We start from the raw sequence: 20,302 nt of genomic DNA, 5'->3' as shown, positions 1-20,302 counted from the left end.
GCCCCCACCGGCCACCACAGCAATGTGAACTCTCAGCACTGCTTCCGGTGTCAGAGTGTTGAAAACGCACACAGAGACAAGTTAAAACATGCAACCAGTGACATTAAATGATATTAATCCCTCACTTGTGTCTTCTTCTCTGCACTTAACCCTGGGGTTTGAAAAGATCCACCAAGTGTGTGAATTAATTTTTAGCAATACCACCACTTGCTTCCCCAGCCCACAGTGAGTGGTGAAGTCCTAAGGACCCTCTGAAGACATTTGCGTCTGTAAATGAGATGTATGTGTGTGTGTGTGTGTGTGTGTGTGTGTGTGCATGCGCACATGAAGACCCCCTTAAGAAATTGACCTCTAATCCCTTCTGATGATTTCATTAAGCAGAATAAGACACTGCCAGTTGGCAACAATACTGCTCCCTTCAATGTGCCACGTGTGTGTGTGTGTGTGTGTGTGTGTGTATCAGTCATCCACATTCATTCCACTGTGTTCCAATACTTTTATGTCTATGTGCATGTGATACTGTATGTGTGTGTGTGTGTGTGTGCAGGCAGCACTATCTACTGTACATGTGTGTGTGTCTGTGTGTTGGAGATGTTAACAGTTGTAGACTGAATGAATTAGAGCACATTACAAACAACAATAGCCTGCAACTTGGACATAATGAGACGCCTGCCATCACCTATCAACACACTGTGAGATAAGAGCCTCACACATAAACACACCAATACACACAAAGAATCACACACCTACTATCTCAAGAGGAGGCACATCGCAGCAGATGTTGCTGAAGAAATATCTGCCTTCTCATCTGCCTGCCAGGATGCTCTTTTCAGATACACACAGACACACACTGTAGGACTGCAGTGAGGTCTGACAGGTGTGTTCACACGGGCCACTGTGTTTGCCTTTCCTATGAAGACTTGCGCTCCCACAAAAAAGTGCACACAGGCAGGTGTGAATGGACAGGTGTGTGAGGAGAGGACAGCTGTGAGGAGAGGTGTGAGTGGGCAGGTGTTCCATTAAGGAGACATGCAGACACATAAGAGAATGACAGAGAGAGAGGCAACAAGCGAGCACGTAAGAACGCAACTGAAAGATATAAAAAGGGGAAGTGAAAATATTACAAACAGCAGAGGAAGTGCAAGAACAGACTGAAGGCAACAAGAGACCCAGACAGAACACAGAGACAGATGTATCAAGATGGATGGAAGAAGGTGAAGCTAGAATCAGACACACAGACGGTCAGTTGCAGACAGACACTGGCAGATAAAAAGGAATGGATTGTGATTGTAGGAACAGGCAGATACAGACGTAGGCAAATAGAAAGACATGGATTGACACCACAGAAAGCAGGAATTTTGAGACCATAGCAGCAATTAGTGTGTGTGTGTGTGTGTGTTTGAGAGCGGTGCAGCAGCGATAGCCAGCATTGATCCATGGAGGTTGTGTCAGGGGGAGATAAGGCCTGCCTTTCCCCAGAGAACAGCTCTGGGCACAGGGGAAGAGGAGGAGGAGGAGGAAGAGGAGGACTCTGGTGAACTGGATGGATGGAGGCTGGGCAAGGAGAGAAGGGTGGAGGGTTGATCGTGACCCCCCTCATTAGCCTCGAAACAAGCTTCATTCTTTTCATTCCTTTTCTTCCTTGTTAGTTTTACCTTTAAATGCCATACGTGCACTTTAACAGCATGACTAAAAGCATATTTATCACTGCAGAATAGTAAAAAAAAAACCTTTTGTTGACAAGAATTCACTTTTTCCCATACAGAATGTTAACTTTTTTCTCTACTGTAAAACAGTAGTGAGTACCAGACTGACTCGGCTCAATCTTCCCCAGGTTTCTCAACGCTGTCCTTGGCAGACCAGATGAGTCTACTGCAGAGTGCATGGATGGAAATCTTGATCCTGCGTGTTGTGTATCGCTCACTGTCCTTTGAGGACAAGGTTAGTGTCTTTATGTGCTTTATGTTGGTTTCTTACTTTCATGAAATCTATACATACATGTTTATTTGCAACCTATCTGTGTTTTTCTTTAGTTGGTGTATGCTGAGGACTACATAATGGATGAGGACCAGTCCAAGCTAGCCGGACTTCTCGACCTGAATAATGCCATCCTTCAGCTGGTCAAGAAATACAAATCCATGAAACTAGAGAAGGAGGAATTTGTCACTCTCAAGGCCATTGCTTTGGCTAACTCAGGTTTGACAGCTGTTCTTGTCCTTTTGCTTGTCTGTGTTTGTGTGAGCATGTGACTGGAGGCGGAGTTAAACCTAGGACCCTCCAGTCCAGTGGTACTCACTTAAACTGAACCATCAAATGGCTGATTTCAGTACTCCAAAAACACACACACAAGATGTTTAACACCTGCAGTTGTTAAACCTCCCACTGTCACTGGTGCAGCCACACAGGCTCATCATTACATGCATGCATACACACAAACACACACAGTCTGAAGCCCACCCCAAACACAGTGGCGATCCCTTTTATAATTAGCATAGTGGTCTCTTTAGATGCCTGTTAAATAAGGTGAAATCATTACAACCCAAAGTCTGTCGATAAAGCTTCCTCTCTGATGTGTCCGGCTGCATCGACAGCTGACTGACACACACATACACACACACACACACACATGCCTTCTTCTCCTCATGACCCGTCTTTTGAACTTTGTCTTGGAAGCCAGCCAGCTCTTCAGTACTCTTTAATTACAAGGGGGGAGCTGTCAATACAATGTGTTTAAATGAGAGAATGCAATGGGAGAACTTTGAATAGGGCGGGAGGGGGTTTTGTTCAGGTTCTGGCACCATCAGCGTCCATGCTCACACCCCAATATTCACACACACCGATACACTCCCACACATCCTCTTGAATATGCCAGTTTCATCTCACCGATACAGTCACTCACCACAGTTCTGAACGTGTGTGTGTGTGTGTGTGTGTGCGCGCATGCGTGTCACTTAATGCTGCTGACTAACGGCTGACGAAGCCGGCTGGACAGCAGCGATGATGCTGATGATAACAGTGATGGTGGTGAATTAAACGGTGTTGTAGAGACTGAGGGAAAGATGGTCTAGACATTAGTGCTACAGATAAAATAACTGCTCCCTTTCAATCATTTCAAGGTACTGTCCATCTAGGAATATATAATGATGCATTTCATATATATCACATTTCATGACCTTTTTAACCTTTAATAGATGCTGAAAATACCTCAGTGGAACCGAAACATTCTCCAAGCTACAGAAAGCCACAAGCAAATGGAAAAGTAAAACACATGTGAAGCTCATGTTGTTAGTGACAACAGTGTTGATCCAACTAGACCTGCACCTGTTAGTTGTTTCTTTATCAAATAATTTACCTGTTTTTTTCTTGATTAATCACCTAATTATTTGCTTTATAAAAAGTCACTAAATACAAAAAATCTGCCGAAGAGTTCTAATATGACCTAATGTGACTTTTAAATTGTTTGACCGGTCCAATAAAAAACAAACAACAAGCAAAAGCTGGGACTGGAGTTTTGCTTAAAAATTGGCTCAAATAATTTATGAAAATAGCTGCCAATTAATTTTCTGTAGATGGAATAGTCAATAAACCACCTAATGATCAGAGCTGTACATCTGGCTCCAGTTCTGGTTTTTATGTTCCAGTGCTTTGGACAGGTTAAGGTGGACAGTTAGATCTAAAAATGGTCACTCTGCATAAAGTGTGGTATTGATACTGTGTTTTCATCTTATGATTATCTTGTGTTTTCTTCGTGTCAGGTAACATGTCAGTATACTTACTACCAGAATACTGTAAATATTATTTATGTCAGGCTGAAGTGCTGCAAAGCTGACTCCCTGACAATTTAAATGTCTAATCAGAATGTTTGTTTTATTGTGAAGGCGGGCATGTTGCTAACTCTGTCAGAAGCCGATTACGATTTGCCAGTTAAGAACACCTGATGAACAAAATCCTGAATTAGATCCTGAACTTAATTTCCCTTCTACAGGATCTGAGTGTTTGAAATAGACATTTTTAGGTGATTGAAATCAAAACAGCTGATGCTCAAATAAGAACTTTGCATCTGTTGCCAGGCTCTTTATCTGCTCCTCAAGACAACAGAATGCTAGCATTAGCATTTTGAAGGGCACTGACACTAATTAATTCACAGGATGCTAATCGTCTGCATTAATGAAGCCAAGCCTTAAGAAATGTTAGCAAACGTGCCCCACATGTAAAGACAGCTAAACTAGCCATGGGAAACAGTATGCACTTGTGTGTGTGTGTGTGTGTGTGTGTCTGTGTGTGTGTGCATTGGTGTGTGTATGTGAGTGCATGTGTGTTTTAACAGCCTTTCGTGCTCATGCTCATTAATATCTGCTGTTTTACTTGTGCACTGCAGGTCATGGCACAGGCAGCAGCAGTTTGTACTAGATTAAATACGAAACACATAATATGAATCAAAAATCATTTGAAACTCATTCAACTTATCTTATGGCCATTAGAAGAAGGAGGATTGTTTTTTTATGACATTAATACTCATTATTTTGTAGATTTTTTTAAATGTCCATAACCTGCTTGTCAGTTTACAGGATAAACTGTAGAATGTCTGTATCATGCTCATTTAAAAAGCAGGGCTGTAAGGTGCAGGGAAATATTTGGTCTAAAATTGTTGTTGTTTCCAAAGATGAGTTATACTAATAGAAAACAGATCTGCAAAACAGTGGTGTAAACTCTATTTATGTGGAACGACCGCTCTTATTTAAAGCAGGAAAAAGCAGAACATCTGAGGACCAGTGGAAGCCTAGTGTTTTCTATTGACCCCTATAGAATCCAACCCACTGGCTGTTCCGCTCTTGCATACTGATGCATGCATTACACTCTATAGATCCATCCCTGTGTACTTGATTGTGTTTGTGTGTGTAAATGTACACATTTGTGTATGTGCCTGTGTTCACACACTTTATGTTGAATTTATTTTGTCTACACAGTCTGTTTTATGTTCCATTTACCATTAAATCGATGTCTGTGTAAATTCATACTTTATTTGTCAAGATTAGTTAGTATGGACTTGTGCGTGGTGTAAGGATGTGTTTGTGCACAAAGTGGAGGATGGAGCCCAAGTCAGCATCCCACAACAAACACCAAAGCTGCTCTAGCATGCAATGACACTTCAGAAAATAAAAATGAATGCTTTAATTGAACCCATTAGTTACAATGCAGCACACACAGACACATGCTTACACATAGTATTTATACGTCCATCATTTGACATGTTGCTATCAAATACACAGCTCCCCTCAAAGAAATGGGTGAAAGAAAGAAAGTGAAATTGTGCAACGTAAAGTAACTTGTCCATAAAAGGTCATGACAACAGCTGCGACCATGGGTGGACAACACTGGCTCCTAGTCTCCCATGTGCACACAATGATTTTGACACTATTAAATCCACAACACTTTTATTAAAGCTTATGTAGAGTGCTTAAGTCAGATTATGTTGTCTTTGTGTGCATGTGTGTATGTGTATAAAATCCCTTAGTAGAAATGCAAATATGCTCACCTAGGTCCTATATAGTTTGTGTGTGAGTGTGTGCATGTGTAGAGGGGCTTTGTGATTATTATTTAACATGCATGTAGTCATTGATCAGAATCATTGATTGAAGGTTGGGAGCTAAAGGCCAGCTCACATTAAGACTTTGCCTCTCTAAGGGCCAATGTGGAGTTTTATTACTGAGGGACATTCTCAGCCATTACTGCCAAATGCATATGCATGTACACACACACGAGCACACGTACACACATGCATGTACAGACTCTCAGGTGTCTCTGCCTCTCTCCATCATTCTACAAGTGTGTTCTCCACCCACTCGCCTCGTCGTCTGTCCATTCATCACACCCACAGACCCGCGCTGTAAAGACAGTGACTGAATTCTGAGGCACATTCCAGGATGTAGTTTCAACCACAATGTGCTGGTTTTAAAGCTACACTACAAAACAGCGTTATAAGTATGTAGGCATTTTGAAAGTGTGTTTAACAGCAGAGTACTACATTCAAAACTACTTTGAAGACCATATAACATCAGCTTTCTCCTCTTTTTATCAGTTTAAAGGTAACTATTTTGCACTTTTTTGATTATTAGTAACTATAACTATTAGCAATATTTATATTAAATATACATTTCAATACAGTACGATACAACTTAAATAAGTAGAATAAAGTTTCCAACCTTGAGTCATGGCTCTCTGTGGCATCCCTGCTTTGTTCATGTTTGGATTTTGGATTAGCTTTTGACAGGTTTTTTTTTTATTATTTATAGTGAGTCTCCACAGCAACAAACAAGCAACCTATCTAATTTATTCATACATGGCCAATTGCATTATGTTTTAATAATGACAATAAAAAATAACCCCTAGTGTTCTTTTATTTACATTTGTGTGTACAATTAATATGAAAAATATACTGTAACAGTTAACCTTCCTCTTCAGATTTAGCCATAAAAACAAAGACACTGTGGACTAGAATGGGTGGAGGCAGTACTACAAATGCTTGCTCAGTTATTGTTTTGTTTACATGTTTTTGCCATGCCCCCCCCTCCAGACTCCATGCACATTGAAGATGTGGATGCGGTGCAGAAGCTCCAGGATGTGCTCCATGAGGCTCTGCAGGACTATGAGGCTTCCCAGCACCAGGAGGACCCTCGCCGGGCAGGCAAGCTGCTCATGACCCTGCCCCTGCTCCGTCAGACCTCCACCAAGGCTGTGCAGCATTTCTACAGCATCAAGCAGGACGGCAAAGTCCCAATGCACAAACTCTTCCTGGAGCTGCTGGAAGCCAAGGTCTGAGGGTGGAGGAGTAGATGCAAGACTGCGAGACACCGGTCTAGACCACCTGAGCTTCAACTAAAACTCTGTACCACAACTTTGAATGACCTCTTGCCCTTTACACGCACACACTCTTACACACATGCACACACTCACAGAATATGTTTCTGAAGCATGTCTGCTGACGTGTTGCCCTATGAATAAACGTAACCTAAACCTCTTACCTGACAAAACGAAACCCACTTGACCTTTTATTCTGGGGAGGATGCTGACAGACTGACATGACCCCTCTATTACCAAGGAAAGATGATATTTCCTTTTAAAATGATTAATAATCACATAACAGTTACCACAGTGACTCCGAACTCTGATGACAGCGAAACAGTCACTTATGCATTTAATTATGATTAAGGTGTTAATGACAAATGCTTCAATTAGGACGCATTTAAAGGAAATCTTTTCCTTTTAGTTCTGCGAGACTCTAAGACTGCACTCGTGTCTCCTGTTCCCTCCCCGTTTCTCCCAACAGAGTTTTTTAAGTGTTCAAGCAGAAGACGAGTGGAAAAATTAGCACTAGAGAAGAATTAATGACGTTTGTTGCCAGATTACATGTACATTGAAATTTGGATGGAAGGACAGAAGGAGAAGAAGAAGAGATTTGCCCTGCCAAAGAATGGAGCTCATCCATTCAGAGGATATCAGCAAACTGTCATAACCCAAAACTGTTTCTGGTTTGAGCTACCTGTGGCTTTCAGTCCAGGCCCTCCAGAGTGCTGCTGGTTTTCAGTTACACCAGTTATTTAAAGTTGTTGTGGTTGTGAGAAAACCAGCAGGGCTCAGAATGTTAAGGACCAGGGGTCTCATTTATAAAACTGTGCGTAGGATCCTTACTAAACATGTACGTGCACCCAAAAGCCAAAAATGGCACACACCAAGAAATGTTCAGATTTACAAAACTGTGGCGTATGCACACCTGTAAGCAATGTTCCCTTTATAAACCGCAGATCACCTAGAATTGTGGGCATGTGAATCAGCCTCAAATCCTGCCCTGTACATGCCCACTTCTAACCACGAATAGTCAATGCAAAGCACCTCATGAATGGTGCTCTGAGCCTGGCATGCATTTGTCCTGTCATTACAGTGAATCATGGCGACGTGTGAGAAAAGAGCAAAGAAATGTAACTACCCAGACATTGAAATAGAGACACTTTAGGGAAGGTGGCGGCCCAGAAAATGGCATTATTTGGTGGCCCCAGCAAGCAACTCATAAAAAGAAGCAGTGCGAGTGGCAGCATGTTGGTGCTGCTGTGTCGGTGGGAGAGAGTGGACAGTGTCAGAACTTAAAGAGGTCCGATCTAAAGGTACCCTACACCTTTCTACTCCTTTATTAACATGTATTTAATTTGTGTTGCTTGGGTATTTGAGGATGTTTTACTTTGATACGCATGTTCATATTAAATGTGTAAAATAAAAAATCTCATTTATTCAAGGAGTAGACAGTGTGGTGGTGAGACAGCACTGATTAAATAGAACAAATTTTGATTTAAGTTGGATTTTACAAGACAATTGCACTACAAGCGCAAACAGCACTGCTGGATTTTATCTTCATGATAACATGGATCTAACATAAGATATGGAGATAAATTAAATGTGTGAGGCATCAATACTTATATTCGCTTCTCTCTGAGTCACCAGTTCCCCGTGTCTCCAGAATGTGCATACACATGGGTCAGAGCTTACTTACAGGTGTGCACGTTCTTCCCTCAACTTTGGTTTTTATAGATCAAAACCTGTGAGTGGGAAGTGGTGTATGCCACTTTCAGACCATTTAGTGCATACGCCACATTTATAAATGAGACCCCAGGATTGTAAACCACAACTGTAAACACTCTCTGGTTCTCCCTAAATTCAGCTCCTGGTTTCCCATGACTCCCTTCCTTCAACTACAGCTTTACTAATTGTTGTTTTTGCCTAGAATCAGTGACCTTGGCCTCCCAAACCTGTCAGTATGACCACAGTATCAGTGTTTGTGTGCTTGGCTGAAAATGGTTTCAGATATTCCAACCGCTTGAGGAGTGATTAATTGGCAGAGTTTACAAGCTTTACTAACAAACAGGAAAACAAGACTTCATCTGCACTGTCAAGCTTGGCTAACTCACAGGTGTAGGCTCAGTTCACATTCTCTCTGGTGTTTGGACATCTGTTTGAAACCTGCTCAGTGGCCCAGGTTTGCAGCTCCTCACATACCAGTTGGTAGCGATTTCAGTCTGTCATTGTGCCATTAAGAATAGTCCAGTCCATGCTCATCACACAAACTCCAAAAAGTGTCACTTTAGTACTTCCTCTCCTTGCTTTGTTGCATTCACAACTTCCAGCTTATCTCCTGCATCAGTACAGAGATACCTTCGTGATTCATTCAGGAAGTGATGAAGGAGCGTCAGTCACTCACCGCAATGAAAACCTGAAGGAAAGGTGTGCTGAGTAAACTGACTGAAGATCAGCTACTGTTGCTTTGAAACACCTTTTTTAATTTCTATCTTGACAATAATCTTAGCGATAATATCAATATTAGGGATGTAAATAACAGTCATCATGTATATGACATATACCATGACTTTGTTTTTGTTATTAATATTGTCTTCTTAAAACAAAATCAGTCTTTCCTTTTTCTATCAGCTTTACCACTTTCAGCAATTATCATATATATAAATATAACAAGTAATAATGTATTAACAAATCAGTGTTTATCTTAGAAAACTCTGATTAATAGTGGTTTTTAAAGGAGGGGTTTGTGCATATGGACTAAGTCTGCAATATTAACATTAAGGCCAGTGTTAAATTTGTGGGGAGAGAGTAGGAGGATTTGAGGAGAGTTTGTAGCTTCTTGTGCTCTGTGTAACTTGCCATAAGCTATTAGATAACAGTCAGTGGTTTCTTGGATAGTCACAGTTAGGTAGGGACAAATACAGACCAGGAATGTCACGAGGAAATGTTAATGCTGCTTTCACATAATTGTTATTGTAAGGGTTAAGGAAGTAATACAAGTGGTTAAAAACTAAATCAGCCAGCATCAAGTTTGCATTTATCTGCAATTAATGTCTGATGTTTGTACCTTTTTTGTGGCCAGGCACCTTTTGCTGTCAGGGTTAATCTTATTGAAACAAGGCATTTATTTATTTATTTATTTATTCATTTATTTATTTAAATTTAATTTAGCCACATCACTGAGTGTAGGGACAATCAGAGCCGAACTAAATCTGGATTTGCGCTGAGGGAAATGGTGCCAGCAACAGTGAAACATCATCCATGTAACACGACAATGACAGTTTCATGTCACTTCCTGTTATCTAACATGTTTTTTAAATGATAAAATAATGATGAGCACCAATAATTCTGTGTATCATACATACACTAGTGAACTGTATAATTAAAACAGGCCAAGAGACTAAATTGCATAGATTTGATACATGCATTTTTACTCAATCATAAACTGTCTAGTTGGCGTTGTACCGTAATTTAAGTCAGCTACATTAAAATGACCAGTTGAGGTCGTACAACAAAGTATAAAATGTGACTTTAACTCAGCTAAACTTTGACACACTTAAACTGTTGATGGAATTATTTGACAGTAATTTCAGGATACTGTTTAACTTTCAACATCAAATTCTTGTTAAAAATTCTAATGGTGTGTCTAGAAACAGGAAATGGTAAGCTGATTTGACCGGAGGCTGTCCCGCATTTGACAGTCAGGTAAAAGACATTCGTAGCAAGAATGTATATGGTTGACTGATCACAGCTTTAAGGCATATTTATGTCATTATTTATTTAATTTATAATGCCTAATAAAATGCCAAAAAGTGTAATTTAGATGGCAATGTAATCTAATATAGAATGGCAACTTGTCACAGCTGAGGAGTGCTGCAGTTTAAGTGTAGTTGATCTCTAACACATCACATGCTCTGTATCAAACATTACAGTATTATTAGTAAGGGGTATTTTCTCAGCCTTCTTAAACATTGTATATTGTAAATTATACAGATTATAATTCTAACATAAGACATTTTATTGGAAACAATCTAGAAAAAAGAAAAAAAAATAGTTCAGCCTTGGTGTGTGTTTCATGTTCGCTGTTTTTCTGTCAGCAAAAAACAGTTTTGTTAGTTTTATCTGTTTTTGTTTTGAAGTCCTCGTTCTGTTCGAAGCTTTCCTCCTCTGTTGAGTCCTCCAAGGCGTTGCTGTGTACTTTTTCTTGTGGTGATTCCTGTTCTTGTGCCGTGTGCTTCTTCTTTAGATGACACAGAGTAGAGTAGAGGCCATGTTGTCCGTCTGTCGGATCAGTCCACTGAGGGTCTGGGAACCCAATTCTCTTACAATGAACCGAACAGTATATTAGGCTCTTCTTCTAGAAACTTAACTAGACCACCAGGATCAAATTACAGTGTTCATCTTTACCAAACTATACATATAATAATTAAATATTTTGTATCTAAATGAAGAAACACCTTACAAGTATTTAAAAAGGGATCATTTGTGTAAATTTCCTGTAGAGCAAACAATATAACGTATATCTCTAGGTCTAAATAAAGGTAAAATGAAAAGGACATTTGAGTAATTCTGAACTGTAGATGACTCTTTGTTGAGAAACTCGCTGTACATAACTGCCTTCCATACAGCTTGGCTCAGCCATTACCTTTACTGTTTCAGCAGGCAAAAAGAGAAAATATGAAGATTTTTCCTTAAAATATTTACATTGTTTCCTGTTTTTCCACTTATTTCCAGGAAAATATCTTGCTTTACAACAAACAGGGGAAAGAGATTTTACAGCTGGAGGACAAGACTAGCTTTGTTGGGGGTTGATGGGAAATGTTCTTAAAAACTCAGCATGTTTAGTTTGTACTTGCTGTTTCCATTTACCATAGATTGATTACACTGTGGGGACATGTTTCTGCATTCTATTAGAATTAAACCCCATAATCCAGATTTAAGATCAAAATTTCAACACAATTATACATGTTATTGTACTCACTGCACTTCTTGATACAAATTTACAGATTCATATTCTGCTCTACAAATAGAGAATGTGAAGGTACGTCATGCCATGTTGTTGGAGGTACGAGCTGTATTTACCTGCATACATTCTTGTTTTGTTTGGCTAAAAAGTTACATCATTCGTTTAGATCTCACTTTGCTGACTGTGGTAATTCAGAATGGATAACCTTAGCTGACTGTAGCTAACACATAGCCGACCTAAAGATCCCATCTATGAGAGTGACAGACTGATAAATGACTCTGCACCTTGAGCTCAGCTCTCGGTTCAGGAGCTAACACTAGCTAGCAGCTGTCAGCAGATAATGCAGATACTGCAGTTAGTCAATTTCTGTCCTGTCTGTGCTCAAACTGAACACTAAAGTGGACGTCTATATATTGTTGAAGCATCCACTACTATTTTTTCAGAAACTTATAGATGTATCTAGTGTATATCTCTATGATGGAAAATGAGTGTGATCCCCAAAACGGCGCATTTACCCAAAATTCAACACAGCATGAGGACAGCTTCACATTCTCTGTAGCTTAAATTTTAAGGTTCATCAAAGATTGTTAACATGAAAATATAATATAATGCTTTTAGATGAAATATGCAGAAAACACTTCACATGTACAAGATATTTGTAGGTGTCCCACATGACACTTCCTACTTTGATTGTACCTTAAAACACTTTCTCACTGTTAGAAAGATGGTCTTTTTTTTTTTTTTTACCACAAACTGTACAATAATCTACACACAACTAAAGGTGCTTCTTTCTTACTATTGTTTCCTTCTGTTGCTGATTTTATGCATTTATTTGTTTTTACTTTATTTGTCCTTTCAAACAAATCCTGTACAGTTGTGAACAGTTCAACACAAAGGAAGATGTGAAATGTCTCCCCGAGGTTATTAAGGCTGAGCTGGATTTACTTAATAACTGTGTTCTAAAATGAAAGCAGCTAAATTTCTGATATTAAATATACTGTTATTTGATTTTTTTCCCCAAATATCCAGTATTTATCAGTGTCAGTCAAGTTTTGTTAGTTGGGTTCTGCAAAACTGCTGCCATTCATGATGATGAATAGAAGCAGGAGTTGGTATCACTTACTGATATTATTTAGATGTACATTAGGGTTTTTTTCTTTCATCGGTTAAAAAGCAATATTTTGATGATCACACCATAATGAGACAAGAGTTGTACTTGTTTGTGTTGGGCTATAGATCCAAATGCTAATGTATCTATTGGAATGATTCTGCAGTCATTGTTAAATTACCCACAACAAACCAAACTGGTACTTGCACGAGGAGCAGTGGAAGACAGGCTGTCTGGCTTTTTGCTGAGCCACTGATAGAAAGAGTCTGACCTGTTTTTGCTTTGGGCACCATATTATCACCCCCATCTGGATCTTAGATCCATTAACAGCAAATATTTAGCCACAGTGACAGAGGGATTGCCCATCTTCCACGGCTGCCCCTGAAAACTGCTAAGGCCAAAATGTGTCTATCTGCAGCTCTACAGTGTTTAGGCCTTTAGGTGAATTTAATCCCCAAATGTAACTGCCACTTGAGCTGCAGAAATTTGCAAAAATGAAGAACATATTTAAGGGAGAGAGAAAGTTGTTACATTTGACTGAAAACTATATTCAAGGATAAAAAGAGGTGGTGGAGAAGAGCTGTGGATGAAACAAGACCATGTAGTGTTATTAAAACATGTCTGTAGAGTTTAGATGTGCTTCACATCAGTAAATGAAAAAAAAAAACAATTACCTGTATATTTTTGTGATGTGTATCATACAAGTGTGCTCCAACAATAATGTCCATTTGTGTAAATGTATTTATTTCACATTGTATATATTGTTCAATGCAAAAAGAGAGACCTATGATTCTGTAACTTAAGCTACTATGGGTTGAACATTACATGTGTTACTCCAGACTATGCCTTTCAGGATTATTACAGTAGAGCAATATCAATTAAAACCAGGCTTCCAGTTTTGAAATCTGTCTTGTCTCTGATTCTCTATCCATGTAACTGTTTCCAATACACTAGAGAACGGCCAGTAATAACAACGACTGACCTCATAAGTCATGACATGAAGACTATAAAAGCAAATTTTTTCTCCTATCAAATTACACTGGATTAAAGCTTGAGTTTTCCATAAAAAAGTAAAACAAAAAATAAACAAAACATAACTCATTGTGGCCCAAGAAATAAAAGATACTTGAGCAGATTTTGTCACAATCCCCTGCACTTCCTGTTCAAAGCTTTTATTTTGACACACTTCCACCTTCACAACTGGGCCCTGTCTCAGCTCCTGTTTCTCTTCAGCATCAGCATCAAGCCCTGCACTTCAGCCATACACTCACACACTCTCCACAGGTGTCACCACTTATACTGATTAGTTTTCTTAGTTTAGTTGCCAGGTTTGCTGTTGTACTTGCTTCTAGCCTTGTCCTCCATCTTTTTAGTTTCACTGTGTATTTTATTTCCTAATATTCCTTGTGTTTTATGTTTTGAACTGCATAGGTTTTATGGATCTTTGCCTCGTACATCCTGGATTTGTTACTTGATTTTGGACCGATTTCTGACCTCAATTTGGACTTTGGTTTTTGTCACTGCTACTCCCTCTCCAGTTTGCCTGCCTATACATGGTAAGCTACACAAGTCTGTCTTAAATAAATCTGCGTTTTTCCAGGCATATGCCATTATTATTGTTGTTATTAATTTTTTTTTAAGTGGGTTGCGGAGAGGTAGACGGGAAGGAGGGGAGACAAAGGAGCAGACCAGTGATATAGGTCAGCAGCCATACTCGAACAGCTGATGTGGAGCAGACACTGTGCTGCGCCATGCCCCAATCTGTGTTAAATAAACAGTTCAGCTTCATCTGATAGCCTTGTGAGAACTTTGCATTTGGGTCCTACACCTCAGTTTGAAGTTTCAGTAGTTAAGACTTAACTTTTTTTTTTTTTTAATTGTTTTTTGTTGGGATGGGACAATATATATCGAAATTCAATATCACAATACAAAACCATCGCAATATGTATTGTTTTGTCTAGTGATACATATCATGTGGACTCTATACACCAGCAACTTCATACTTTTTGTAAATAGCCTAACAGAATGTAAGTCAATATATCTGGTTGTTTACTGTGCATAATCAAACCAGTGCTTGAAAAAAAAGGAATGACATACAAGTATTCCATAGCAGGTCATGCATTGCTGTCATTGAAATTTTAATTGTATCATGATTTGAATCGAATCGTACACACCATATTGTGCGTTAACCCGTACTGAGAAAAAGTCGCATCATCCCACCCCTATTTTAATTTATTTATTTATTTATTTATTTATTTTTAAGCCATGCTAGCACCCTGACACTCTGTGCGGTACTGTCGGACATACGATTCTCCACTTCAGCCCAAATTAAAATTTGTAATTTACTGACTGGATCGGCAAAATTATGGTCCCCACAAAACTGGCCCTAATGTCTTTCCTGTAACCCCACTAGAAGGTTTATATGCGTTATTTTTGACTGAAATATCTTAACCTTTTGATAGATTGTGATGAAGTTTGTGGTAAAGACATCCATCTTCCACACAGGATGTGCCCTATTTTGGTTTATGACCAAATACCTACAAAAAATGGCATTCCCATCAGCCGCAACTCTTTAGCAAACATTGGCATGGCAACTTTTTTAAACTGATACGATGATCATGGTAAACATTAAATTAGCATTTAGCTAAATGCACGGCTATGCAGCACTAGCATTGCTTTAGACTCACTGTAGAATGTATTTTTGTGCTCAGTTAACAAGCTCTGCAGCTGCAGTTGTCAATGCTGGGGTCATACAAATCACTAATTTGCTGAACACTCATCTATCTCTCGAATGTGGTAATCTGTGTTTCAGCAACCAGCTCTTTTCAAATCAAATCAAATCAAATTTTATTTGTATAGTGCCAAATCACAACAAAAGTCATCTCAGGACACTTTACAAAGTAAGGTCTAGACCTTACTGTTATCAATATTATTACATAGGGAAAACCCAACAAATCCCCCTTGAGCAAGCACTTGGCGACAGTGGGGAGGAAAAACTCCCTTTAACGGAAGAAACCTCCGACAGACCCCGGCTCTTGGTGGGCGGCCTTCTGCCTCGACCGGTTGGGGTGAGTGGATAGAGGAGAGACAAAAGAAGAAAAGCAACAAGACACAACAATCAAACACTGATCAGGAGGGGAGGGGAGGGGAAAGAAACTCAGAGCATCATGGGGCCCCCCAGCAGCCTAGGCCTATAGCAGCATAACTAAGGGAAGGCTCAGGGTCACCTGATCCAGCCCTAACTATAAGCTTTATCAAAAAGGAACGTCTTAAGTCTAATCTTAAAGGTAGAGAGGGTGTCCGCCTCCCGAACTGAGACTGGGAGTTGGTTCCATAGGAGAGGAGCTTGATAGCTAAAGGCTCTGCCTCCCATTCTACTTCTGTGGACTCTAGGAACCACAAGTAAACCTGCACTCTGAGAGCGAAGTGCTCTGTTAGGATGATAAGGCTCTACGAGGTCTTTAAGATACGATCTTTTATAATAACTGAAATGAAAGGCTAATGGAGAGGTGGAGGGGGGAGAGGAAATGGTCACAGCTTGCTCTGTTGGGTGGTTACTGTCCATTCTGAATGACCAGATCCCCTGTTCTTGCCAAGGGCACTAAACGTGGTGTGTAACATAAAGAGGAGATGGCACAAAATAATTTATAAATATACTTGTTCTCTTTCTGGTTTATATATAAATGCCATGTTATAATTCCTGCATTTCCTGTTTTAGACAGTCCAGCTTCTCACATCTATCTTCACATGTACTTTTATTCCTGCTCTCTCTATCACCTTCATTCCTTCTTATTTCTCCCACTCTCTCTCTCTGTCTCCCCCGCTAATAGCCAGCAGCAGTAAATGGGATGCAGAGGGCAGATATTTAATGTAGCAGAGAGCCATGAAGCGTTTTAAGAAGCCTTTTTCTAACAGGGGGAGCCCTGACCTGCAGGCAAATATTTTTCTACCAGATGACATAAGAAGATATTAGCCGAAAGATGGCGAGATTTGTCTTTCTTTCTCTCTTTTCTGTTAGGGTTGCTGCCTAGTCACCCAGCCTCCTGCTTGTGTGTTTTATTTTACTTGCTTGCCTTTTGAAGTTCATTTATTTTATTTTATCTTTGATTCATTATTATGATACGATAAAAGCTACTTGAGCATTTCAGCTGCTGAGGGGCTCTTATCGTTAACCTTGTGGAACGCATGTAAGAGCGGGCTCCACACACCGCATTGCTAATGGCTAACTTAAACCCCTCTCTTCTCCTCCTCTACCTTCTTCTGGCTTCATCTACATCTCTCCTTCCATCTCTGTCTCTCGGAGCATTTTATTTTGCTTCTGCTATCTTATCTTTTCTCGCAGTATCTCCTTCCACTATATATTTTATTTCTTTACCTTCTAAGTATTCCAAGAATTCAAATTGTTTCTTTGTTTGTTTCCAAAAAACAAAACTCAGTGCAACTTTGTTCTACTCTACTCAGCACTTTTCAGTCAGAACAAGTGATTCATCCATAGCAAATATTTTTTAGGACCAACAGGGCTAATGTACCATAGACAAAACCTTTGTGTGTGTAACATACTTGGCCAATAAAAGTGATCATTACCAGCTACTCTGAACCTGCTGAGAAGAAGGAAGCAGTGTGGCTTTTGCAGTGGACACCTGTTTTTGTGTCTCCACATTTCTATTTCACTCATGAGTAGATGAGTCTACATGTTTGGTATGATGGCCGTTAATATCCCAGACAGCCTTTGTAGACTCATTTAGCAACTACCTCTTTTTAAGGCACATTTTAAAAATCCAAAAGTGGTATTTTATTGGCACATTTTATGTCATAGAATAAAATGTGAAGAGATATTGACCTTGTGTTAACCACAAACCTTATTTCAGGCATCTAACCAAAACCCACTGAGGGAACTGCAAGTACAGAAATGCTGACTTGGGATCTGGGTTGTAGGAATGCTGTTCTCTATTAGCAGGGTAAGCAATGAAAAGATGGCAATGCAGTGCCTTTCTAGTGCTGGAGAAAGAGTTTGCAGTTTCATTCTTTTTTTTTTTTTTAAATATGGACTTCTTCATTCACAACTAATATTGGAGTCTGATTTTATTTCAGAGGGCTTATTGAGTTTCAAAAAGTCGATGTAGTTTTCTTCAGGGTCAGCCTCTAAGGGTGACAGTGTCTGTTTTAGGTGCTGTGACCTGTAAAGTGCTAATGTGTGGTAGCTTCACACTGATGGCCTGTTTTGGGACTATTTAACCCTCCTTTGTGTGGGTAGGTGGGTGGTTTATTTTGGCATCTGTGATTTATAGTTTTACAATCTTTAGGGTCCACATGTGGTCATACTATATCTAAGCACTATTTGTGTGTCCAAGTTTCTGCGTGTTTGAGAGTGTGTGTTATCCCTGTATCCATTTGTATCAGTGGTAGGCTTCCCCTGGGTTTCACAGGCCTGGTGGCATGGGCTCACGGTGGTAATGGCCTTTCACAGCATCTAGCTCCCCTGACACGCAGATAAGGGGAGCAGCACAGTGACAAACTAGGGCACAGAGAGAGCAAAATAAACAAAATACAGTTCATACAACAGGTATAAGTAATAAACATTATACATATTACAGAAAATGTTTTGAAGAAACAAATTGTTGATAGTCCAAGTATCTCATATGACTTAATAAATTAATCCTTTTAAAATATTTTGCGTGTTGAAGAAAAGAAGCATGACAGGGACTGAAAAAGGTGGCATGAGGGGAATTTAAAAGTAACTACTGTATTTTCTCCTGCATCATTATCGTATGTCTGTTAACAATTGTTTTTTCTCTCCCTGTCCTGTTCTCTATTGACCCTCTCACCATCAAATCACATAAGGTCCACCTAGCTTACATGCTAACTAGCAGACCACTCTGCTTGTAGTTTATGGTCCCTTGTTGCAAAGACCTTCAGGGATTCATTTGTTCTATGTCCCTGTGTTGCTCTTTTTCTTTTGTTTCTCAATCATTTTGATATTCCCATTTTTCTAGTTGTTTTATCTTATTTACTAACAATACTGATCACCTTTGTTCACTTGTTTTTCTCTCTTTGTCTCTTCCACCATCCCAGCCTCTGTCATCCTTCTCATTCTGTCCCCATCCTTCTATCTCAGAATGGCTTAGGTAAGACTGTGCATCTCAGGTGCATGTGCAAGCTATAAGAGGGTCAGCTGTCCATTTCCACATGTATTGTCTTAACTCTATATGATGGGCCATTTATTCTCACTCTCTCTTTCTCTTTTCCTTTATCTCCCACCATCCCATCTTCTTTCTGAGTCTATTGCCCTCGGTCTTTTACCTATGACAGTAAATGTTTTAACTCTCCATTCTATGCGTCATTTGTTAAGTTAGTGTACATTAATAAATACTCTGATGTGTCACTAACCAGTGAATTAGTGGCACTTTACATCCCCCACTACTGGCCAATAGACACTGTACCTGGAAGTTTTTATATGCAGCAGTCGTACTGTCCTCAGAAAACCAATTGGAGCTCCGTAGGGCTGTTATGAAAGTTAATACTGTGTTGGTATTTAAAACACAAATGATTTCACAGTTCTTATCTCTGTTGACAGAGTGTCATGATACAAAAAATGCTTTGAATGGCATCTTGTGTAGTCTAATTACAGTTGACAGTCAAATGTTATCACGTGCGTGATCAGAGCAGTCGAGCATTATCTTAATGCCATGTGTTAATAATATCTCTGGATTACCCGGTGGTTGTCATAAAGAAAGTCAAATGAAGACTGACTGATTCTCATTCAATATCACTAATATTTATATAATAACAGTTGCACTGATTCCAGCAGGCCACAGTTTGCAGTCCAGAATCAGTCCTGTAGTACACTATGTCCAATATGCAAACATTGTGTACCATTGCAAGAAGTGGCAAATAAATCCCGATTCCCCTAATTACATCCACCTTTCCTTCACTTGCCTTTTCTGTCTTAGTCCTGTCCACATAAGCTGCACTAAATAAATGTGAGGAGAGAGTTACTGAAGAAACACATTTATACAAACAAGATGTTCTTTCCTTGAGTCCATTTGGACTGTCCAATCGCCAACAGATTTATGATAAAGGGGTGTGACAGTCCACAAAAGACTTTCATAAAGGATGTTACTGTGTTTCCTCCAGGCAGCCTTCTTGCTCCTCAAAGCAGGAATAAGAGCTTTGGGATGTCCTTCAAGATGGCAGACCAAAATGATTTCCAGGTTGATTAGGGATCCAGGAGCGAGAAATGATCAGAAAGGGAATTTGGATTTTACACTGTTGCTGCTGGTAAAGTAAATGGTCTTATGCCTTTTTACACCTTGAGGCATGCTACATGTTTTCCTATTCACACACAAGTGACATCACCGAGAGCAATTAGGGGTTCAGTGTCTTGC

General features: G+C 39.6%; 1 protein-coding gene across 9 annotated transcripts in view; it reads left to right on the top strand.

The window, feature by feature from the left end:
• esrrga (estrogen-related receptor gamma a) overlaps window positions 1-18,494 on the top strand; it is a 159,703-nt gene extending 141,209 nt beyond the window's left edge. For 8 of the 9 annotated variants that reach the window (XM_020589923.1, XM_020589921.1, XM_020589919.1 and 5 more), the window contains 5 exons: window positions 1,835-1,941; window positions 2,034-2,196; window positions 6,575-14,201; window positions 14,349-14,473; window positions 14,559-14,920. In XM_020589923.1, coding sequence (XP_020445579.1) covers window positions 1,835-1,941; window positions 2,034-2,196; window positions 6,575-6,819 — 515 coding nt within the window. In that variant the 3' untranslated portion in view covers window positions 6,820-14,201; window positions 14,349-14,473; window positions 14,559-14,920. Of the gene's footprint in view, window positions 1-1,834; window positions 1,942-2,033; window positions 2,197-6,574; window positions 14,202-14,348; window positions 14,474-14,558; window positions 14,921-17,785 lie in introns of those variants that run through there. The other variant, XM_020589918.1, reaches the window with a different exon arrangement.
• The last annotated feature ends 1,808 nt before the right edge of the window (window positions 18,495-20,302 follow it).

Source organism: Monopterus albus, unplaced genomic scaffold (assembly GCF_001952655.1).
Source record: "Monopterus albus unplaced genomic scaffold, M_albus_1.0 scaffold10.1, whole genome shotgun sequence".
NCBI classification, from domain to species: domain Eukaryota; kingdom Metazoa; phylum Chordata; class Actinopteri; order Synbranchiformes; family Synbranchidae; genus Monopterus; species Monopterus albus.
Note: the sequence above shows the minus strand (reverse complement) of the source record. Positions and strands in the feature narration are given on the sequence as shown.